The sequence below is a fragment of the Meriones unguiculatus genome, chromosome 15 (assembly GCF_030254825.1).
Source record: "Meriones unguiculatus strain TT.TT164.6M chromosome 15, Bangor_MerUng_6.1, whole genome shotgun sequence".
In the NCBI taxonomy this organism is placed as follows: domain Eukaryota; kingdom Metazoa; phylum Chordata; class Mammalia; order Rodentia; family Muridae; genus Meriones; species Meriones unguiculatus.
In genome coordinates this window covers 8567173-8592524 of record NC_083362.1, presented here as the reverse complement: position 1 = coordinate 8592524, position 25352 = coordinate 8567173, and the positions used below count along the sequence as shown (strand labels likewise).

General features: G+C 37.3%; 1 protein-coding gene across 2 annotated transcripts in view; it reads left to right on the top strand.

Moving 5' to 3' along the window:
• Positions 1-22117, top strand: part of Yes1 (YES proto-oncogene 1, Src family tyrosine kinase) — a 74195-nt gene extending 52078 nt beyond the window's left edge. For both annotated transcript variants that reach the window (XM_021662270.2, XM_060368147.1), the window contains exons 8-12: positions 111-290; positions 3456-3532; positions 5020-5173; positions 9174-9305; positions 19478-22117. In XM_021662270.2, the coding sequence (XP_021517945.1) occupies positions 111-290; positions 3456-3532; positions 5020-5173; positions 9174-9305; positions 19478-19686 (752 nt within the window). In that variant the 3' untranslated portion in view covers positions 19687-22117. The remainder of the gene's footprint in view (positions 1-110; positions 291-3455; positions 3533-5019; positions 5174-9173; positions 9306-19477) is intronic.
• The last annotated feature ends 3235 nt before the right edge of the window (positions 22118-25352 follow it).

Genomic DNA, 25352 nt, shown 5'->3' with positions numbered 1-25352 from the left:
TGTGCATAATATATATTTCATTATGTAGGATAACTTTTATTGTTGATTGAATTTTGATCTAAATTTCCTTGAAATACAGATTGAAAGAGTAAAATAAATTGTTTTCTTAGGAACATGGAATGGAACCACAAAAGTAGCGATCAAAACACTAAAGCCAGGTACAATGATGCCAGAAGCATTCCTTCAGGAAGCTCAGATAATGAAAAAATTAAGACACGATAAACTTGTTCCACTATATGCGGTTGTTTCTGAAGAGCCAATTTATATTGTCACTGAGTTTATGTCAAAAGGTATGTGCATATGAATTGTCTTTTACAGGGTTGTGTTACAATGAAACTTGATGTCTGTTCTTTCTTAGATTTAATCTCAATATATTTTGGTTATGTCATTCTTTCTCAGATCCTTACTGCACCCACCTACCACACAACAAGCTTTATATTCTTTCTTTTTAAAAGTGGAGAGAAACAAAGTATGAAAAAAAACAATTACAAACAAAAACATGGAGTTTATTTTGTGTTGTATAGCTAATCATGAGTATTCAGCCTTTTCTGGGGTGTGTTTGGTAATACTCAGTGTCTCTCCATTGGGGAAATTTTTTTTTTTCTTTTTCCAGCAGCTGTCAGTTGCAAATAGGTTCTTGGTGAGGAGTTGGACATGCGCTTCCCCTTCTCTATGCTGGGGATTTGTTTGGTGTGAACTGTGCAAGTATTGTGCATGCTATCACAGTCTTTGTGAGTCCATATGTGTATCAGACCTACTGTGTCTGGAAAATGCTGTTCTCATAGAGTCATCCACCACCTCTGGCTCTTGCATGGATCCCTGAGCCTTGAGCAAAGGGGTGTGATGTGTTTAGGTTGTAATCCCACTTAGAGCTCAGTGTTCCAAAAATTTCACTCTCAGTGTTGTCCAGTTGTGATTCTCTATGTTAATTACCATCTCCTGCAAGTAGTCTTTGTGATGAGGGCTCAGTAATGCACTTCTCTATGGGAGTCACAGTGTGTTGTTAGGACTCCTTTTATTATCCATTAACAGAATAATTGTAGATTTTCCCTAGGGCCAGGATTTACCTTTCAGAGGTTCTTGGCCTCCTTAACAGTTTCAGATACGGGTTCCGTCTTGTGATGTGGTCCTCCTAAGTCCAGCCGTAACAGTCATGCCCTGATTGTACCAGTAAGTGTACCTGGCAGGCGGATTACTAGTGTAGCTCACAAGATTCATAGCTCACTGAGCTTGATGATTACTTTTTTCATTTAAAATTACATTTATTTATATATTTTACGTGTGTGTGTATGGGTGCACACATGCCATGACACATGTGGAGATGAAAGGACAGTTTGGAGGAGTCCATTTTTTTCTTCTACCATTTGGGTTTGGGGATTTAAACTCAGGTTACCAGTCTGGGTAGCAGGCATCTTTACTCCCTGAGCCCTCCTGTCTCTATTTTTATACATACAGATTTTTTTTATTACATAGTACTTTCTAACAAGATTTTGCTGTAGACTTTTGAAAGAGGAAATGTGATATTTTTATGGACTAGTGGTTATTCTCAGTCATCCCACAGGATCTTAAAGGAAAATTAGGCCGACTGAGTCTTTTAAAAGTAGATTTAACTAAAGGAAATGTATTGCTAGGGCAGTAGAAGAGTAGACAAATTGAATTAAAGTGGTAGGCCTGTATTTGTAGCACTGAGGCAAAGACATTAAAGGGAATTATTTTTACCTTATTTTATGTAAACACAATTCTTATACAAAGAACTTCAGAAACTGTTCCCCTGCTGTCATTTGAAATTTCTTCTCCTCGCCAACCCAGGCACAGGTGGGCTCTTATATAACAGCTAGTTAGAGCCAGGGGCAAAGCCAGGCAAGGTTGATACTATTTCTAGACCATCGATGCTTTAGCAGCTTTAGGAGCCAGTAAGTGATGAAATGATGTTGAAAAAATTAGACTGAATCTATCCAGTTTGAATTGGATCTTTTTTTACTTTTTTGAAATGAGACTAGTTAAGTTACTGTTCAGTCAACTTCTCTAGTCATCCACCTTACTGATGATGTTGTTCCCTCTAGTGGTGATAGGGGCATCTACACACTACAAATTTTCTTCAGGAAAAAAAATCCTCTAAAAGAACTAAAAACAATAGCCTATTAATTGATACCCAAAATATACCTAAAGTTCCAAAGTATATGTCTTCTTCGGAAGGTGTTTGGGCTGCAGACAACTGCCACCCATGGTATTTGAATAAGTGCAGTAAGTGAAATAGAAGAGGAAGGGAAAAAAGGACAAGAAAGAAATTTGAATCAAAATAGTAGTAGTAGAAGAAAGCAAATGGAGGTAAGGCTAATGTACCATCCATATAGCTTGATATATTGATTTTTTAAATATTGGTAGAAAATGCCAAAATTCTCAATTGTTACATAATTTAGTTAATTATTTTCAGGTTAGAGATTTAGATTTAGAAGACAACAAAAGCATTTTCTGGTTCTAAAATGCTGTAATTCTTCATTTTAATATTCATTTGCTTAGCAGTAGACTCATATAATCCGTTAAAGCTTATTGCCTTGTGTGCTTTATCATAAACCCATTGTTGTAGGCACATTTTCTTGTTGCTCCTAATTTCTGTGTTGTATTTTCTCTGCTGTTGTGCTGACAGTCAAACCCAGGGTCTTGTGTGTCCTAAGAATACACACTGCCACTGAGCCATGTTAGCCCAGCCCTGCCCATGGGCTCTGTTCATGGTGTTCTTGTCCCTCGGAATTTGTTTCCCTGTCTTGACCAGTTCTACCAATTACACTTCTTTGATCCAGTGTGGAATCCATGGTGAAGCCCAATATTCAGTTGTCATCTCTCTTTTGAGTCTTTTAATCTGAAACTTTCAGGCTTTCTTAAGAAAATGAGTGTTTCTATTGTTTTGTTTTTATAAAAACGTGTCTTGATTTGGGTTTATACGATGTTCTATGCTTTTGACTCATAGTAGAGGGAAAACAGCCAGACCTTTGCGGAGTCGCCACACTGTGCTTTTCCCGCTGTGCCATCTCCTGACACCAAGCGCTGTCTGTCAGGCCAGCATGAGCTGCCTATAAGGAATTGTAACTACTCCAGAATAGTCAGTTGACTGAACACCAGATTCAAACCAACTTTAAAATACATAGTTCTAAAATTTCTAACACTGTTTTTCATCAGATTCTTGATGAAAGTCGGGGGAGGGAGATAGCTAATCTGGTGATGTTTTCTCTCAGGGAAGGAAATGGTACATTTTTTCTTTTAAAACCCATTATAAAGAGAGGTTTAAAAATTTCAATTTGGGAGTCCTCTGGAATGTTTGAAAGTTTCAATAGTGACCAAAAAAAATATTTTTTAAAAAAGTTAAAAAGTTTTCTTTTGTCGTTTGATGGTTTAGTATTGAAGAGTATTTACTTCCATTTTAATGTAATATTTGAATATCTTTCTTTCTCTTACAGGGAGCTTGTTAGATTTCCTTAAAGAAGGAGATGGAAAATATTTGAAGCTTCCACAGTTGGTCGATATGGCTGCTCAGGTTGTTGCATGTATATATGTATCAATTTGAATTGAAAGCATATGTTTAGAATGTAAGATAATCTTAGCATAATGTTAAAATTGATGTAATGAAATACTGGAAGATGGTTCAGTGTGAGCTCCTTAGTAACAAAGCCAGACCTCCTCCATATATTAAAATGTGAAAGTGTGTGCTGAAATATTTTTGCTTATTATAATCTAAAACAAGAATTCAGACAACATACAGGTAAAGATTAGTCTTTTGTGGGCTGGAGAGATGGCTCAGTGTTAAGAGCACCGTCTGCTCTTCCAGAGGTCCTGAGTTCAAGTCCCAGACACATTGTGGCTCACAACCACCTATACCGGGATCTGATGCCCTCTTCTGCCATGTAGGTCTACATGCAGATAAAGCATTTAAATACATAAAATAAACAAATAAACAAAGTATTTAAAAAAATAGGTTGTTTTGCACTTCAGAACTTTGGCTGCAAAGTTTCTATTAAGATAAAGGGCAAAACCGGATATGGTGGCCCAGGACTGTAATCCCAGCACTCTGGGAGGCAGAAGCAGGTCAATCTCTGTGAGTTCGAGGCCAGCCTGGTCTACAAAGCGAGTCCAGGACAGCCAAGACTACACAGACAGCCAAAACCCTGTCTCTAAAACAACACAACAAAACGGGGAAGAAAAAAAAAGAAGATAAGCGGGCAAGTCACCATTTATTGGCTTCATTTGATGAGCTTGCATCTGCCTTGTTACCTATCAGTAAGAATCCGCATGTCCACAGCATCTGATAATGTAGATGAACTTTAGAAGATACAGGCGTGCACTAGACCCTGTGTTCAAGGCTCTTGGCACTTTCTTTTGGAAAAACAGCAGACTTTTCTTTTTCTTTTTCTCTTTTCTTTCTTTTTTTTTTTTTTTTTTTTTTAAGCTTAAGTAAATGACTGGCTTTGTGAGCCACATACAAACTCTGTTGCATCTCATTAGTTTTCATAGCCCTTTTAAAACAATAGCAAAAGGTTTTTTGTTTGTTTATTTGTTTTGTTTTTTCTTTTACTTCTAAAGGCAAATGAAAACAGGGTGTGGCCACGTCTGACCAACAAGCTATAGTTTGTTGGTACTTCTGTACCTTACATTATGTCTGGTGTGACCTGTGTGGATTTTTGTTTAGAGACTCCATTGTCTTGTGATATACTTTTTCTAACAACTGACAAGAAGAAAATAGGACATTGTGCTGGTCACGGTGACTGGTTATAGTTTGGCCATGAAATATTGATCTTCAGAATATATGTTGATTTTTTTTTTCCTTGCAGTGTTAAGGATATAAAAAGTCAGTTTTGTTTTGTTTTTTTAATTACTGTTTCTCTGATATCTTCTAGACTGTATTTGTTACTGTTATTTTTTTTTTTTGAGATACCCAATTTTTCAACAGCTCCTTTAATTTAACCAGAAATGTCTTCTTCCCTTTGTATCATATATTTTACCTCTTGTTTTGTTTCTTCTGTTAAGATTGCTGATGGTATGGCATATATTGAAAGAATGAACTATATTCATCGAGATCTCCGAGCTGCTAATATTCTTGTAGGAGAAAATCTTGTATGCAAAATAGCAGATTTTGGCTTAGCAAGATTAATTGAAGACAATGAATACACAGCAAGACAAGGTAAATTAACATACGTAGATGCATATAATCTGATACCCTATGCTTGTCTTACTTAACACTGTTTTGAATACGCCGGGCTTTATAGAATACAAATAGTTCTAGTAGTCCCTGCCTGCCCCTCCCAGTGGGGCTGTCAGTACACACATAGTTACCAGAGTAGGATGTGGATGCAAAAGGCCTTTATTGTGAGGCTGGCTTTTTGCCCAGCAGGTAACGTGCATGTTCATGTGGACCTGGCACAAAACCATCTGTAGGTCAAGTGCCCCGTGGTGGGCGTTTTCTATGGAGCAAAGCAGCTCCATTTATGAGATCTGTTGGAAGTCAATAGGGTTTTGGGGGGAAGTGGCCAGGGTGATAGCTTATTGGGTAAAAAAAAAAAAAAAAAAAAACACTTAAGTTACAAAGCCTGATGCCCTATATTGGACCCCTAGAACCCTTGTGAAAATTTTCTGTGGTATGTATCTGTAATGCCAACATTACTGTAGGGGACCATGGAAGGTGAAGGCAGGAGACTTGCTTAGAAGCTGGCAGGCCAGTTAACCTGGAGTAGATAATATAGCAGCAGAAATGAGAGACCCTGTCTTGACAAGGTAGAAGAAAGAACCAACTCTCTAAAATTGTCCTGTCTTCTATACCCATTCTATGGCAAGGGTATAATAAGTAGCCTACATTCAAACACACCATGTGTACACACAATTTTTTTTTAAGATTAAAACAAAATAAAAATTTAAAAATTAAGTTACAATAAAAATGAAATAGTGCTAGATTCCTTCTGAGGACTCAGAAACATTGATATTTTCATAAAATTATATACAAATAAATAATACTTTGGCTTTCTAATAATTAATTCCTACAAAGAACTTGTCCAGATACTTTTGTATTATAAATGTAGCAGATAAAATAGTCTGGTTATTTTCTTTAGGGTGGCAGCAGTACATTTTATTTATTCTTTGTTCATGCATGTCTATGAGTACACACACACACACACACAGTAAGCATACAAAGGTCAGAATACAACCTTGAGCATTACTCTCTCATCTTGTTTGAAATTAGGTTTCTTGTTTCCCAATAGAAGGGCCAGGCTTAGCTGTCTGCAAACTTCTTGACTTCTAGTTTCCACATCCTGTCTCACTGTGAAAGAACTGGGTTTCAAACACAAGTTACAACTTTACCTGTGTTCTGGGAATCTAAACTGAAGGCCTCGGGGTCGACAAGCACTTGACCAGAGTTATTGCCCCTGTCCCAGACAAGTGTTTCCTTATTCTTTTAAAACAAACTTGCTGAGTTATTATTTAAGCTTTTGTCTTCGATTGGAGGTGGTTCCCAATCAAGCATTATTTCTTCCTACTCCAAGGAGACATCAGCAGTATCTAGAAGCATTTTTATTGTTCTAATTTGGGGACTACTGTCAGTATCTGGTAGATAGAGGACAAATACACTACTGTTAAACATGCTATAACCTAAAGGCTAATAATCAAACACAGAAAATAATTACTATATCCAGAATAGTCATTGCCAATGTAGAAAAACAATGATTTTTTTTGGTTTTGGTTTGGTTTGGTTTGGTTTGGTTTGGTTTTTGAGACAGGGCTTTTCTCTATAGCTCTGGCCATCCTGGAACTCACTCTGTAGACCAGGCTGGCCTTGAACTCAGATACTTGACTGCCCTGGGCGCTGGGATTAAAAGCATGTACCACTACCACCCACCTAGGTCCACTTTTTAAAAAGGATTTATTTTTATTTTACTGTGTGGGTATTTTCGCTTGCATACTGTGTCTGTGCACCACATGCGTGTGGCACCTGTGGAGGCCAGAATTGGCTGTCAGATCCCCTGGAACTGGACTGACAAATCAGCTGCCAGCTGGGTGCTAGGGAGCAAGCCTGGGTCCTCCGGAAAAGCATCCATTGCTATTAATTGCTGAGTCGTCTCATTCTCTTCCCCACTTCTTTTCTGTCTCTACTCCTACATACACTTACCTCCAACTAGTCATATGTTACTGTAACTTACTTAGAAAATCCTAACCAGTTTAGTCTTTGTTTAAGGCTAAATTTAGCTGGCACTTTTTTTCTTTTTCTTTTTTCGAGACAGGGTTTCTCTGGTTAGCCCTGGCTGTCCTGGACAGTTTATATACCAGGCTGGCCTTGAACTCACAGGGATCCTACTGCCTCTACCTCCCAGAGTGCTGGGATTATAGGCGTGTGCTACCGCACCCCACTTAGCTGTAACTCTTAATGAAACCTCTTGCTATTGTGAAAAGTGGAAATTGAACTATTTATAGTATCTAAGAACTGTTTTACAACACATATGCTTAATATATGTTGTAAATATGTATGTGTATATATAATTTCTTCAAGTATATATAGCACCTATAATTTTTGTATTGTTTTGTTTTGTTTTTTTGAGACAATGTTTCTCTGTGTAGCTCTGGCTGTTCTGGTTCTTGCTTTGTAGACGAGGGTGGCCTCGGACTCACAGAGGTCCTCCTGCCTCTGCCTCCTGATTGCTGGGATTAAAGGCACACACTACCATGCTTGGCCTATCACCTATAATATTACTAGCATAAATACGCACATTTTATGAAAGTTATGTTGTTTTTGTTCCCATGATAATTATTATAATGCATAAGCATTAAAGTCATATAATAAATATTTGTTTAACACTGTTTTAAAAATAATAAAGGGCTGGTGAGATGGTTCAGCTGGCAAGTCTATTTAAGCCTGGTGACCCAAGTTTGATCCTTGTGACCCATGTAAATATAGAAAAGTAGAGCCAACTTTGCAGAATTGTCCTCTGACCTTCATCAAGTTTCAAAGCACATATGCACATACCCAAACACACAAAAAAATAAACTTCTGCAAAGACACTACAAAATACAAGAAAGATAATGAGCAAAAGCCAGTAGCAATTAGACCCAACAGAATATGCCTTCAGCCATAATTGGCTACAGCCAGTGAATGTCACCTGAATCCAAAGTTGTAGATTTTACAGTGGTGAAGTGTCTTGTATCTCGCACTTGGTAGAAGAGACAGAAGGATCAGGAGTTGATGGTCATTCTCAGAGAAATAGTGTATTAGAGCCCAGCTGACCTTTTCTCAAAAAGCTAGACAGAGGGAGAGACTCATGCATGAAGTTTTAATCTTTGTTCTTTCATATACTACACAGGCAAACAAACACACTGGTAGACAAACGAAAAACAATAACAGATTTAGCTTGACTTAGTGAATTTTTAAAATCCCAGTTTTCGGGAGACTGAGACAAGATTATGAGAATTTAAGACCAGCCTAAGATATATATAAATTCCATGTACCCCAGAGTTGCAGATTTTATAATCTTGCTTTTTGTTAGATGTGTAAACAAGACATTTTTATTTTGAAAATAATATTCTAATATTTTCTGTACACATAAATATGTGTAAACTATGTCATATTAATATGTTTTTTGTATTAATCAGACAGAACATTTAAGTAGTAACAGGTATAATTCCAGTCAGATGTGTTCTATGGAAATTGCTTTATTCCTTTTAGACATTCTTTGGAATCACATAGCATTTTGCTATTCAATTAGAGTGAAAACAGGTGCCTCAAAGATGCAATTATTGACTGTTCATTTGGACCTTCATTATATTTTGTCTCAGTCTTTTTTTTTTTCATTTGTCTTGTAACTCCTAGTACTATCATATTTATAGATGAAAGGGTGTTTTATATTAAAATAATCTTGCTTTTAATCATTGTTTTTAATCTTTAATGTTATAATCAATTAAAACTTCTGCTGTTTTGTTAGATCATGTTCTGTTCCCACCAGCAACATTTTAAATCACTAAATATGAGGGGGGGAAAGCAGATTTAATGTAAAAATTTTAAGTTAAATGTAGTTTTCCATTTTCTGTGTTTGAAGACCTAAGCATACAGAATAGGGATATTGATGAAGACTAGACCAGTGTACCTTAAATTTATACAAATATTCTTTTAAAATACTTAAGATTACCAATACTATTTTTAGGTGCAAAATTTCCAATCAAGTGGACAGCTCCTGAGGCTGCACTGTATGGTCGATTTACAATAAAGTCAGACGTGTGGTCATTTGGAATTTTACAGACAGAGCTGGTAACAAAGGGGAGAGTGCCATATCCAGGTAAGCTTGTGTTTCTTTAGCTTTTTGGGTGTCTCAATATAAGCTTTAATGAGGGGTACACTCAGCAAAAAGGGGGTGGTGATGATTACCTTTCTCTTCTGGTGAGTGCACCATGAATGCGAATGAGTTGGGGTTAGACTTGCTGATTAGGCACCAGCTCAGCCTACCCATGTTAGATGTCATAAGCAAATCTCTCAGCAATAGGGCCTCACCATCAGGTTGTGAAGAACAACCAGGAGCTTTGGCAGTGGGTTTCCAGGGGACCCCTTTGGGAACATCAGCAAGATGTAACCCATTTTTGGCACTGGTGGTTTTACTTGACAGTATTCGATGTCTAGTTTGGACATTGTCTCCCCTGGCATTTGGTGACTATTTGGATTCTTTTCATATATGAATATCTCAGTTCCGCATGTACAGGCACTTGATTTTGACAAAGAAGCCAGAAATACACAATAGAAATAAAACGGCATCTTCAACAAATGGTCCTGGTCACATTGGATGGCTTCATGTAAAAGAATCCAAATAGATCCATATATATCACCCTGCACAAAACTCCAAATGGGTCAAGGACCTCAACAAAAGAACAGAGTCCCTGAATCTGATAGAATAAAGAGTGAGGGAAAGGCTTGAACTTAATGGCACAGGAAAAGACTTTCTGAACAGGCCCAATTAGGCACTAAGAACAACAGTTAATACATGGATCTTCAGAAAAGCTTCTGTACAAGGACACAATAGCCATTTTAATATATATTTCAGTGGTTCTTCTAGTACTCTGATCTCTCATGGCTTGAGCACTTTCCATATGTGTTCCTGTCGTTTTTCATAAATTCAACCTTAACAGTTCCTATAACTGCATTCCTGTCATTACCACAGTTTCATGTATCCCTTACCCGACTCCTACATTGCACTTCGCAGCCTTCTATACCCAAGCTTTAGTGTGACACTATCAAGATCTTTAATGCATTGGTGCCGACTTTGCCAGACCATCGTCTTCCTCACAAAACGCCTCTGTTCCTTAAACTGCGGAGTCAAGCAATATGTTTACTCTCTTGAGTTTATTCTCTTTTGTCTTTCTTTTACTTTATCACTAATTAACAAAAATCATAAGGCTGGATAAAGAAAGCCTAGTTCTGCTCTTTCTATACCAGCAAATACAGGCGGAGATGAAAAAAAGAGTTATATTAAATACTTTTACTTTGAAGTTTTAGTCATGGTCTACTTTTCATTTTGGCCAACATAGAGAATCTAATATCTACTGTCTCCCTACAAACAACTACAGAAGTAGACAGATACATAATACAGTTGTTTTTCATCTTTCACAGAGACCAAGGAAGGCTTCAATCTTTTTTAATGAGACCTATATTTAAAGCATGTTTCTCCCCAACATTTTCTAAGTGTGCATACTGAAGTCCAAATGAAGACATTGGGTTTTTGTTGTTATTTTTTGGTTTTGTGTAAATGAACAAGGGAGAAAAATGTGGAAATGCTCCCAGAAAGACAGGAGCGCCAATAAAAGAAATGCTGCATAAAAATGTCTATAGGCCCATTACAGTAGGTCCTCTTAACCATTACTTACACAAGAAAAGGCTGTGGAAGGGAGACCTAACAGAAAACAGAAACTAGAAGTCTAAAAGCTGAGCTAAGTTAAGCGTATAGGGTGCTAGAGAGTTTCTGCCCAGCCAAAATGAAAAGATGTTAGGGAACATTTTAGTCTTTTTGTTGAGACCCTAAAAGGCAATGTGTCAGCTCTAGAGGTGATGGAACCTGGGAAAATGAAGCCAATAAATGAGGTGGACTAAAGTCTCACTAAATGGCCAAGTTTATTCAGCACCTCAGACGGTTTGTACTCTGAGGGCTAATAAAGGTCACATGAGTAAAGTCTCATGAGTTCAAGCTGTATAAAATTTTCATAGAGGTAAAAAGAGGATGGTTTAAACATCTAATTGAATAACAACAGCAAACAGTCATGAGTTATCTGAAGTAAAGTCAGTCCCGTGCCACACCTGGGAGGAACACAAAGACACATAACAAGAATAATTTCATGGTTTTCAGGAAACTGAAGTCACAAGATTTGTTTTCTTAAGCGTTCTCACAAGCACTCAGAATTCACCTCACATTCCTGGACTGTGTTCCAACAACAGTGCTCTAGTAGAAAAGGTAAAAGTAAACAAAACCTCAAGTAAGGTCTTGCCACGTTAAGAATCAGGTAATTTTACAGTAAATTTACTGTTAAAATAAAATCTAATGTCTTGTAGAAAAAGAAATAATCCATCGTGTGTGATTCAGATTGTCAACATTGTAAGGAATGGTATCAGCTCAGGACCTCCAAGACCAAGTTCTCAGCACAGAGGAGATAATTTGCCCCAGTGGTGTTATATAATGGGGTGGCAGGGGCAACATGGTGGACCTATGTCAAGGTATACCTACTGAGGGATTACATGTCACACAACAGATGTGGTATAAAGATTTATTGTGGGAAAGGGGTAGGGGGGCTGAGAAGAGATAGAGTAGTGGGTCATGAGGGCAGAGACAGGGCAGGGAGGGAGAGAAATAGGGCGCTCATGACAGAGAGACAGCATAGGGACAGAGGGAGAACAGTGAGGGTGAGAGCTTCTATCTGGCACACACCTGGTGGCTGGGGATGATGACATAAGATGTTGCTAGGTGCCAGGTATGGTGGCTCATGCCTTTAATCCCAGCACTCGACAGATGTCTGTGAGTTCAAGGCCAGCCTGCTCTACAAAATGAGTCCAGGATAGCCAGGGCTATTACACAGAGAAGCCTTGTCTCAGAAAACAAAACAAAACAACAACAAAAAAAAAAAAGGTGTTGCTAGGACCCTGAAGGCAGGCTAGTAGAGTCACCTGTGAATTAATATTCCTCCCTCTTCATTTAATTAAAAACTGAGGAACTAGGGGGGGGTGGTGAGGCAGGAATGAGGACACCACCGTGTTCTTTGGACTGCTTCTCATACAAGACAAGTCGAAGTATATAAATGAAGGTTTGTAGGAAGCAACTCTCGGCTGCCATGTGGGTGAGGGGTAGAGAGAGTGAGAGAGCACCAAAATGTCTAGATGACCTGATGAATGGGGCTGGAAAGTTCAGGGTAGAGGGCAGGGGATGCTAGCCACACCCTGCAGTAGGTAGGGACTGAGGGATTTTGAGAGAACCTGGAGCTGCACATCTCTAGGTCTGAAGCACAACATGACAGCCATTTGTTGATAATAAATGAAGAATGGACAGCATATTCATCTATGACTGCTTCCTGCCGACATTGGGTCATCAATATTGGGGGGCGAGGGGAACCAAAAAGTTGGAATATTGGTCATGTCGGGAAGGCCAAGCTGTCCTACTTGCTGTCCAGGATCGGTGAGATCGCCTGCAGCTGGGGAAGTGCAGACCCAGCTGAGGCAGTCTGAGATTAGGCTGGAGCACCTGTGTGCTGGAGGCAGCTCTTGAGGAAACACCAGAACTTGGCAGGGTGCTGGGACATATATACATGTTAGGGGTAGAATATACATTTGAGATCCAGGACCAGAGAAAGGAGGAGGAATCCCACCCTCTGAAATAGAAAATAGTTGGGAAACTTTGGCTGTTGATTGATAGTACTTATCTAAAGTCCATTTGACCTATGAGAGGAGGATCTTAGTCTCCTGGATCTTACAAGAATTTTTTTAAGTTTACAAAAGGAGATAAACTTCAGACATGTTAGCATTACCATTGTGCATGATCTGTACTGAAATCTCCTCTGTAAAAAGACAGTAGACATACATCTTTGTGTGGTAGTATAGCAGGGGCTTGGGAAACCATCTTGGGTGAAAAGCATGAACACTCTTCAAGGTGAGCTCAGGGAAGGCAGAAACCTCAGAATCTTTCTGACAGGTGTCCTAAAGCAAGCTCTGGGAGGACATGGGACCTCCCATGAAGCAGAAGGGCAAAAACACTTGATCTTGATTTTAAGTATGACCACACATCATGAAAGAGGAACTGCTTTCCTCTAGCCAGAAGACTGGATGTATGTAAATTGAGTACAGTGAGAAACAGCGTTAAGTCTATATTTAAAAGATAAACCAAAGGAAATTTAAGAGCTTTAGCTTGGAGCTATGTAGTGGATTGTGTAGTGGGATATTTTACCAGAGTTACACTAAAAAATCAGAGCTCCCCTGATTAATGATGTCAAAGCTTTGAACAATCTTAACACAACAGGAGCATAGCAACAGGAATAAATCTCAACTATTTTTCTTTTTTTTTCTATGAATAACTTTCTTAGACCCTAAAATATGTTCTTGGGTTCTCATAGCTTAAGCTTCTACAAGGCCTAAGGAGGCCTTATGTAAGCTTTACCTCTTTCTTTCCATCCAGTTATTTATCATGAGACACAGGTGAGATTGCTGGGAGCAGTCACTGTAGCACAAGTTCCTTTAGCTAAAGGAATAGTAAGAAGTTACGACTGAGACCTGTTTATCTCTTGTCATGAAGCCTGTGAGCAAGGCAAACCTCTTTGCCATTCTTAATAGGAAACCTAGTACCTAGTCATTTTAACTAGCTAATGAATTAACTAATGGTGGTGGTTTACCTTGGGGTAAGAGCTAATTAGTCTGTCTGTTTTCTGAGTCTGGTAACTATTTAGACCTAACAGTAGCAGCTTTAGGAGAGTGAGGCTTAAGGCCTGTTTTCTACACATGAATAGGACTGAGAAGGTATCTGAAGCCTTGGCTTCTTCAGTTAAACTGATAAATCTTTGACTAGCCTCATCTTCAAACCCATCAGAGCCCTGAGAAGGATGAATTGTAATCCAAATTGTCTATGTATCAATCAGAGTTGCAGAGACTAGTCCATAGTCCCCTACCTAAACAGTTGTCCCAGGTTCCTGGGGTCTCCATGGCAACATAGGCAGAGGCAGTATGGCCATCAGGCACAGAAGATGAGAGGATTTTTCTGTGGAGGAAGATCAAGGGAGAGACTGGCCTCACCTTCTTTTTAGCAATTTGAGACAATAACTTCCCGGGTGTCCAGTTTGTCCACAGTTCAGGCTGGGCCCTAGCAGTGGGTCAGGCATTGAGGCAGTCTGCCCAGTGGTTAGCATTCCCTGTGGTAAAGTCCTAATCAGTGTCCAGGTGAAGTCCTAATCAGTGTGCCCATATCTTCTTGGAGATCTTGGGGAAAAGACAGTTAGGATTTGGAAGTCTCTGTTTGTCATAAGTTTAAACATCTTAAATGCCATATTCAGCAGGTCTCTGACAGGCTTGCAGGCCAGCATGTTTGAGTTAAACAATCTTTGTAATTTTACTTATCTGTTCTAAACTATACCTTGCAAACATAAAACAGAATGTTATGATCTGTAATTGTGCCATATTCTGCAAATAGTGTTTTCATTACTTTCTCATTTAACTTTGAAAATATGTACAGGAAGCTAAATAAATCTTAATCTTGTAGTTAATCACATTGGTTCTTATCATGACTACAAATATATTTCTGGGCACATTAAAAGATTTGATCATTTATAAGGTGACTGACTATTAATTTACATTTCTCAGATTAGATTGAAGCTTTTCTAGTATCAAAATAAAGCTTTTTAATCCATAAACATAATCAATAAGAGACTGGGAACTTTTTGACCTTTTTATGATGTGCCATTAAAGAGCATAACAGTTTGCTGTATAGTTTAGTTTATAAAGTCTATAGCTGTATTATAGATTAATAACATTAGCAAAAACAAGGCTAAACATATTTTAAGGCAGTGATTTTTAATCTTTTTGAGAGTGAAGATAGTTCTAACATTGTAAACAATTGAATGTCTCTAAAATTAATATATTCTAACTTAAAAGTATTTTTGGAATCATGTCACGTGGTGTAACATCTAAGAAAAAACTTTGTTTTGTCTTGTCTGTTTGTTTGTTTGTATGTTTTCTTTTGTTTTCAAGATAGGGTTTCTCTGTATAGCCTTGCCTATCCTGGATGCACTTTGTGTACCAGGCCAGCGTCAAACTCACAGAGATCTGCCTGCCTCTGTGTCCTGAGTACTGGGATTAAAGGCGTGCTCCAGATCAGAGGACAACCTGTAGGAGTTAGCTTTCTCTGCTATGTAGATTCTGGAGCACCAATTCAAGTCAGTAGGTTTGGTAGCAAGATACATTTACCCATTAAGCTAGTTTGCCCAAATTATGTCTTCAAGTGCTTGGGGAGGAAATTGTTGTTTTAAAACAACCAATATTATCTTACCACCTTTATAGTACGTGTAAAAATAAATTCAGTGGGGCTGTAGATAGGACTCGGTGATTAAGAGCACTTAATGCTCTTCCAGAGGACCTGGACTTCATTCCCAGCACCCACATGGTGACTCACAAGTGCCCATAAGTCCAGTTCCAGGGGATCTAACATCCATTCTGGACTATGTGCACACTGCATGCATATGGTACACAGACGTATAAGTGAGCAAGAATGCCCATAGGCACAAAATAAAAATAAATATTTAAAAAATAAAAAGTAAAATAAAATCTATGACAGTAACAGAAAGGTCATGAGGCATAAATCTGTAGTAGGTAAATGGTTTAGAGATTATAAAAATACTCAAAGCATAAGCATACTGCAATTCCAGGAGAGCATGGCTCAGCAGTTGAAGACTAGGTAGACTGTAGAGTACCCAGTTAGCATGCACTGAGCCATAGGTTTGATCCCTAGCGCGCGCGCGCACACACACACACACGCACGCAAAGTAATGATGAACAGTGCTTGCTGAATCAAAATAAAAAGAGGACAAAAGAATAGGACAAGCAGTAAGTAAATGGGAAGGTAAGCCTGGTGTGGTAGCCAGTGCCTTTAATCCCAACACTGAGCAGAGGCAGGTAGATCTCTTGAGTTTGAGGCTATCCTGGTCACTATAGAGTGAGTTTTCAGACAGCCAGCGCTACACAGAGAAACTGTGTCTTAAAAAAAAGGAAAGGATGGTAGTTAAACCTATGCCCATAATTACACTTGTCTGTAAGTTGCACTAAACATTCCAATTAAAGGACAAAAACCAGATTTTAAATATGTGTATAAATGCTATAGTGTTATAATACCCCTAACACGCCTTATACTCTTTCTGAGGCAGTGTCTCTCCCTGGATCTAGGGCTCATGGGTGTTTGTTTGTTTGTTTGTTTGTTTGTTTTTGTTTTCTTGGCTAGGCTAGAACCCAGCAAACCCCAGAAATCCTCTGTCTTTGCCTCAGCTTCTACCCCTGCCTTGGGAGCTGGGATTACAGGCATGCATGGACTACCTAGTTTCGTACATGGATACTGGAATGCCAACTGTGGTCTCCATGACTGTGTAGTGCTTTTAACCATTACACTGTCTTTCCAGCCCCCATAGTACAGTTTTTTAAAGTATGCATGTCTTATTTTATGTGCATGGTGTTTTGCCTGTATGTATGTCTATGTGAACGTGTCAGATAGTGGAGTCACAGAATGTTGTGAGCTGCCATGTGGGTGCCAGGAATTGACCAGGGTCCTCTGGAAGAGCACCAGTGCTCTTCAGCCAGTGCTGAGCCATCTTTCCATCTCCCAGTAGTACTATTTTTAAGAGATATACTTTAAATTTAAAGCTGTACAAAAATCATTAAAATTCAGAAGGTGGAAAGACATATGTGAAAAATCCTAACCAAAAGAAAACCTAGGCAGCTGTGGACTTCAAGGCAAGAAATATTGCTAGAGACAAAAGATCATTAAATAATTATAAAAGCATCAGTTAAACCAAGGAAGTGTAAAAATTCAAACATGAATATATAACTAAGGCATATCTGCAAATGTATAATACTTAAGTAAACATTCAAATAAAAAGCAGAATATAAGCAATTTGTAGATTATATTTTTATTTTGGGAGGTAAGTGTTAGGCATTGAACCTAGGGCCATGAATGTGCTAAACCAGCACTCTTCCACCGAACTCTGATTCTAGCCCACAGATTCACAGACTTCAAAACAGGAAAAGATAATATATTGTCCATCTTTGATTATTGAAGAGGATTTACTTGTAGCACCAACAGTTTCTATTTGCAAAATAACGTCAACAAATTTAAATGATAATGAAATACTTAAATTTATTGACAGAATATAAAGCCATTACTGTCCATTTTAAGTATTGGGTGTTAGAGCCTTCATCTTTTAATTGAATAGGTATAAAAGAATTGACTTCCTGCCATGGTCATAGGTTATATCTTACTCAGAATCTTAGAAGTGTTTTTGTAGGAAATGGTTATCCTCTTGAAGTCTGAGTGGAGGCCTCTTCTGCCATGTTTTACTTTTAAATCTTTTGGTATAAAAACTTTTCAATAGTTCTGATTATCAGAAGTCTCTGAAGGGTCAAATCTTGAATGAAAAAGTTGACAGGAATAGTGACTGGAGCATAGGCTCAGTGGTAAAGCATGTGCTTAGTGTATAGAGGCACGGGGTTCAGAGAAGAGTGCACTGCATGGAGGCAGCACTAGGCAGATACAGCTGCCTGTAACTTCAGCTCCAGGGTTTCCAGTGTGCCCTTCTGTACTCTCCAAGTTCATGTTCTCTGTCCCCCTCCCTCTTTCCTTCCTTTCCTCTCGCTACCTCTCAACCTTCCATCACACACACATACACACACGGAGTTAAAAATACAACAAATCTTCAAAAAGAAAACACCCTGGGTTCTATCTCCAGCATAGCCCCTCCCCAAAGAAGAAGTAATTGATAATTAAAGTTGTTTTTATAGTTTCAGGCTTATTAGATTAATTAATATTAGTCTGTTAAGAAGCATAAAAGCTCATAGGCATGTATGATCAATAACAAAAGATCTTCAATTACAGTAAGTCCGCATTGAATGCTGAGTATTTGGTCTTTTTTTACATTCATCTAACAACAGGTTTTATTTCTGTAGCTGGAAAGTATTGGATTTCATTATAGAGGTACTGCTTCGAAAATCTCAAAATACTTCCTTTTCAGTAGTAGGCCCCAAAGTAATAGTCATGCATTCTCCTTCAGTATTTTTGAGGTTTTAAGTATTTTCAGGAAACCCTTATTCCTCAAATGTCATAACTAAAAATAGAAGTCATTGTATACTATTTCATTGTTTTAAAAAAGGAATCACATTCAGTGAACTAGTGGTCTTACTGCTAGTGGTCAGGGTAGGTGTACAGGAGATAAGGGTTGGCCTGTTTTGGCTGGCAGGGAAGGTGATATGGGAAGAGTCATGCATGGATTTGCTGGCTTGACAAGTATATTAGTTGCTTTACATGCTGCTGAAGCAAAATATCTGACTAAAGAAGGGACTATGCCCTCACAGTAGAGAATCATAGCTGTAGAAACTTCAGACATTGATCTCATTATATCTAGTCAAGAAGCAGAGAGAGCTGAACGCTAGTGTTCAGCTCTTTCTCCTTTTTATTCAATCCAAGATCCAGCTTACAGGATGGTGCTGCCCACAGTTTTGGGTCTTCCCTCCTTAAATAATCTAGCCTAGATAATTCTTCATAGGTATGTCTAGAGGCTATTTTGGTCTAGATCATCCTTCACAACCATGCCCAGAAGTTTTCTTCTAGGTGATTCTACCATCACTGTGAGACATTGTCTAGAAGAAAAATTTAGGAAGAGTCCACTTGCTAGCTTGGAACAGTGAAGAGTAAGTCCTCAATCATGGGAGGGAAAACAAAGGAATAAAAGAAATGAACTATGTAATAGGACAAAGAAATCCAAATAGGCGATAATAGATAAAGAAACTCAGGGTAGTGATTTGAAATAGTTATGTACACACACACACACACACACACACACACACACACGCACACACACAAATAGAACTAGAATTCTTTCCTAGTTCAGGTGTGATTCCTCATTAGCTCAAATTGTGGTTATTAAATGATAATAGAAAATACCAATACCTTAAATATACCCTAAATTTTTAGTAAAATCTAGTTGGCATTTGAACATATGTGTTACAAGTAAAAGTTTAGGTAGAATGAAAACTTCATAAAAAAATATTAAAATTCAGATTATCATTTGTGTCTCAGCTTTTCTTCATAAAACTTGATATTTACATTTTATTCTATTCTCTTTTGAAAATGTCTTGACTAGATAAACTTATATGTCGTCAGTTAGTGGCTAGAATATTTACTCTGCTTGCTCTTCATGGCTGGGACCATTGTTTTTAATGTTTGACTCTTACCATTAGGTATGGTAAACCGTGAAGTGCTGGAACAAGTGGAGCGAGGATACAGGATGCCTTGCCCTCAGGGCTGTCCAGAATCCCTCCATGACTTGATGAATCTTTGCTGGAAGAAGGATCCTGATGAGAGACCAACATTTGAATATATTCAGTCCTTCTTGGAAGACTACTTCACTGCTACAGAGCCACAGTACCAACCAGGAGAAAATTTATAATCGAGGCAGCCTGTGTGCGCAGATCTGCTGAAACATAGAGACCTTGTGTCAGTTCCTCCCGCACAGGAATAAGATGACACTATTCGCTCTGCATGTAAACTGGTAAACTGGAATTCCAGATATGGTTGCACAAAACCACTTTTCCCCCCCAAGTGTTAAACTCTAAAGTACCAATGATGCATCCTACAACTCACTTCAGGGTCCAAAGCAAGTAGAACTAAGATATTGTGACTGTATGGGTGGTACCATGGTAAGAAAGAGCAACAAGACTACTGTTTACTTAGTCGCTTCCTTTTCTTCCCCAGACTCAGAATTGCTAAGAGAAAACTATTTATTGTTATGGACAAAACTTGGGCCATTATACCACAGTAAAATCTAAAATCAAAGAACTTCCTGGGACCAAATAATTCCATTCCAGCTTTTAAATTTTCTTCCATTTTTTTTCAAAAAAAAAAAAAAAATTTTTTTTTATTTTGTTTTTTCCATTTAACAGTCGGCATGCAGTCTTAACAGAGGCCTCCTTTGTGAGAAAAAGGGCCAAGTCTTCCAAAAGCAAAAAATGAATTACGAATTATAAATGTCATCAAAAACTTGATTAATGTGAGACCACAGCTATGGGATTTGCAAGCATAAAACACTATGCTCACACTTTATTCATAGAAATGGAAAGTAGAAAAAAACAAAATTTTCACTTCAGTCATTTCTTGAACTGTTCAGCTTAAAATAATGAAGGTAACCAGAAAGTGGATTAATCTTTTACAAGCTTGTATTGATTTTTTAAATATATATATATATGTGTATATATATGTATATATATATGTGTGTATATATATGTATATATATATATACACATATATATATATACACACACATATATACAACTGAAATTAAACTATCTAGTCCAAGGGAAAATTTTTTTTAATACTTGTATAGCATTTAAGCAGTCAGTTAAAAAAGCACAGATGGAGCACTGTGAGGCGTTGCTAATATGCGTTTATGGTGATGCCTCCACAGACAGAAAACATCACTAGATCAGGGACTTGGATGCACTTTGCTTGTATTGAGTATAAAACAGAAGAGAGAAAATGTATTTAAAGAAGTATGAGAGAAGAGAATGTGAAAGTTTTACAGGTATTGGGATGGGAGGAATGTTTAATGTTGGTGTTGTGGAGTGACAACATGGCTTTGCTGGCACTCAGAGTTCCTTATTAGCCGTTTTCTTAGACTTTAAAAGTTATAAAGAATATACTAATATTTCATACACTAAATAAGTTTTACTTCCTCAAAATAGTGACGATAAGGCTTTACACTAATTTCAGTGGCCCAGCTTTTATACAAAACTTTTTAGAACACCAATTTTCAAATCTATGTTTGAAACTTGTAATTTCAAATATGCTTGATGGTTATATTTTCGTTTTATAATTAATTTGAAGAAGAATACTTATTCTGAGTACCATAATTTAAAGGGGCAAAATTTTGCCTATTTAAAGTGCAGAAGTTAAACATCCAAAATGGGAGTTTTTCTAACTCAGCAATTATGAGATGTTAATTTGAACTGAGTAGTGTTAATGGTTTAAGTCTAGCAAGGGAAAACAGTCTGCTAAATAAAATAAAAGTTTCTAATATTTATGTTTTAAATGCTGTGCTTTATAATTACACTTTAAGGTATATCAATTTCTTTTACTTTTAGCATATGATTATGAACTACCATCATTTTAATCGCTAAATTTAAAGATCTGTGCCATGGTAAATATGTTCAAATCTAAATCTTTTTAAATGTGACAAGTGAGCTTAATGCAAGTTGGCAAAAGTTCTGGTACTAAAAGTTGTATTTGTTTTTCTTTTTATTTAACCTATTTAGTACCAAATCCTCTGCCAAGAGGGTCTCCTGAGAAGAGTGGGTCCTTATTTGCCCTGATACCTGCAGTCTGTGACATGAGTGTTCTAAAGGGCTTCGTGTAAACTATGGTATTGTAGTTTATCTAATCATTTTTTAAAGGTAGTAAGATTATGTTTATGTACTAATGCTGATCAGAAAAATAAGACAGGAAAAGTTGATGGCATTCTTTAGATCTCTAAAATGTAATGTTTTTTTATATTTTAACTGAACAGAGCAGTTCCTTCTAATAACATTTGTATAGTAAGGGTACAGCATTAACTTAATGTGTATTCAGTTTAAATTGTTATGTATTTTTAAATTGTCAAGGAAAAGAAACAGTTTTGTACATTTAAACATTTTTTTTCTCAGCGACTTTCATCTTCATTGTCTTAAAATGAAACTTTAACCCTTACCAAAAAAGGAAGCTGGCAAAAACAGCCTTCTAGCACAAACACTTTTTAAATAAATAATGGTAGCCAAAAACAATATTTTTATAAAATATTGTAATATTGTTTTGTGGATAATTAAAATAAAAATTCTTTGTTGAATGCATCTATGTATCTTTTCAGTTGCTCTTCATATTTCATTAACTTTGTAAATACTGATATATTCTGGATTTATTCTTCCATTGGGGGGAAAATGTTCAGTTAGAACTTGTAAATTTTTTTTTAACATTTATTTATTTATTATGTATACAATGTTGTGTTTTGCATGTATACCTGCACGCCAGAAGAAGGCACCAGATCTCTTTATAGATGGTTGTGACCCACCATGTGGTTGCTGGGAATTGAACTCAGGACCTCTGGAAAAGCAGACAGTGTTCTTAACCTCTGAACCATCTCTCTAGTCCAGAACTTACAAATCTTGAACAGAGTTAAAAATCAGTTCTTTCTTAAATTTAGAACACTGTTGAATTTATTTCACATGATTTTTTTCTGTCCAGTAAATAATATTTTCTAAAATTGTATCAGCAAATACAGCTACTGAATCACATAAGGAAACCTGGGTGAAGCAATTTATAGGCAATATGAAGGATGTCAAATAGAATGGCCTCTTTGGGCTAGAAGGAGGTCACTTTCCTAATGTTGCACATGAATCACTGTTCTACAGCTCTCTTTTTACAGGTCTAATGAAAATACAATTTTAGATGTCTTGTCAAAAGCCCTTGTGATTTTCAGCACTATAATTGTGTTAACTTTTTCCTACTACTACATGTGAAATTGTTGCCCCTTTTCATGGTTTAAAAAAACAAACACACATTTTCAAATAGCAGTAAATCAACACAATGCTTCCTTCAATTCATTGTTTATGTGATATATTAACAATCCCCTAGATTTTTCACCTGGGTGTGGTGTACATGCTCCTAATCACACCACTTGGAAGGCAGAGTACAGAATGAATATCAATAATTAATGTTGATTCATATTATTAATAATACGACAGTTACTCTTTAACCAACTATTTGCCCAAGTAATGACACATAGAGATTGTAAGTTATGTAATTAGCCTATAGCACAATACTGAGCAATAATTACTCTATCCCAAACCTCCAAGCTAGTCTAGTTTCTCCCAGCCAAATTTTCCCAGTCCTACCTGCTTTTTAAATCATCTGCTTGCTCACGTTCCCTTCTCCTGAAGCTTCTTCGTCCTATCCTTGTGGCTCAGTCTGCGCTTCCTGTCTTTCTCCGCCTCTCGCTGGTCTGGAATAGCCCACTCTATTCTCTGTATTGTTCAGCAGTAGCCAGTTGGTGTTTATTGGCACAACAGAGAGAAAACTGTGGGCATGTTTACACAAAACAGGAGATACTTAGAATAAACATCACAACGCCACATCTGGATTGAAACAGATAGTGGGGTAGAGACCTCAGCATTCGAATGAACAAGGGTAAACGTCACACAGTCCACAAAAACATTATGCCAGGCATTATTTTCAGGCCAGCCTGGTCTACATAGACAGTTCCAGGCCAGCCAAGGCTACACAATGAACTCCTGTCTTAATTTTTTTTTCTAGTTTGATTATTGACATGTGCCTGATTGACATTTAAGTTGTACTTAATATTTTGCCACATATATTCCTTTTTATTCTTAGAAAATATTTTTCTGCCACAATATTAAAAATTCATGTCACCTATTTTATGGTTCATGCTTTTTATTCTTAATATTTTTATTCACTTAGAAGCTTAAAATATGACTTTACAGTTTGTCGTCTCTTATTTTCCTGTGGTTTCCCAACAGTATCAAACCAAGTCAGTCTTCTTGTCTTATCTGTGCAAATCTTAACTTGAATCTTATTGGCCTTGCAAAGTATTGATATTAGAAGATGACTGTCAAGAGAGATTTCACTGCTCTGAGGATGCCATTACAGAACTCGTGAAGGCCATTGTATTAGGGTTCTCTAGAGTAACAGAACTTATACAATAAATCTCTCTATAGGAAGGAACTCATTCTATATATTAGAATGACTAATTAGAATGACTATAATTAGAATGACTAATTCTAATATATAGAATGACTTACAGGTTGTGGTCCAGCTAATCCAGCAATGGCTGTCTGTGAACAGAAAGTTCAAGAATCTCGCTGTTGCTCAGCCCGTGAGGGTGAATGTCTCAGTTGGTCTTCAGTATGCCCTGGGATCCCCAAAGAAGTAGGTAATGTCAGTGAAGGAACAAACTTGCTAACAAGGTGAGAGGAAGCAGGCAAAGAGCAAAGGCTTCTTCTGTGTCCTTATATAGGCTTCCAGCAGAAAGTGTGTGTGCCAGCTAGACCAAGACTGTAGCCTGCTAATATTACTTCCTTAAAATCTCCTCTTCCCAGTCCTTTTGTTTTATTTTTGCCCTTTTCCTGTTGTTTAAGCCAACCTGCTTAAACTTTTTTCATTTGTGACTCCACTTTGCCAAAGAAATTTTTATTCAACTGTGGGTAAATGGATAACAGTCATTTACTGATAAAGTATTAAATTTGTTTAAAAATAATTCAGTATAGTATTACCACTTATTACAGATAAAATCAAATTTACATACTAAGATTGCCTCTGTGTGTGCGCATGTACATGTATGTGTATGTGCGTGTGTTTGAATGAAGGGTCTCAGGTTGGCCTTGAACTTGCTTTCTTGTAATTGAGACTGGCCTTGAATTCCTACTTCCACCTGTCAAGTGCTGGGATTACAGACATGATCTATCAAACCTGCCTTTTTTTTTACACAAACAATTTAATCTTGACGCATATTTGATACTGCAGAATGTAAAACATCTCTGACTTTTTTTTTCATGCTTGGTCAGCATTTGATTTTATAGTCATCTGTGTTTGGAACACCATTCTGCATAAATACATCCTATGAAATGGCACAAGTATGTTGAGGACCATTTTAGGAACTATTGGAAACTGTCATAATCTCATGTCAGAGTCTTTGAACTATCTTTTCCTTATGAAACTCAAGTCAGCAGCATAAAACAGTGATTCATGAAATTAAACATTAAAACAATATAATCAAAAAATCCAAAAGCAAGTTTGACATTTTCATAGTGAAGAATGGTAGGAAAATACTAAATGTATTTGTTTTCCATTGTTTAGTCATATTTCTATAAGCCTAAAACTTTGTACAGTAGAAACACTGTAACATACAGTAGTCTCTGATCTGAGGCATTTAAGCATGTATCCAGTGTTGCATAGGGTAACATCATGAGCATCAATGTACGTGTGTGTTTAGAACCAAGGCTGTAACATAGGCAAATCCTGCCTGAAATGCCTCCTGCTGATTATATGTTTTGATGCTGATTAATTTTTTAA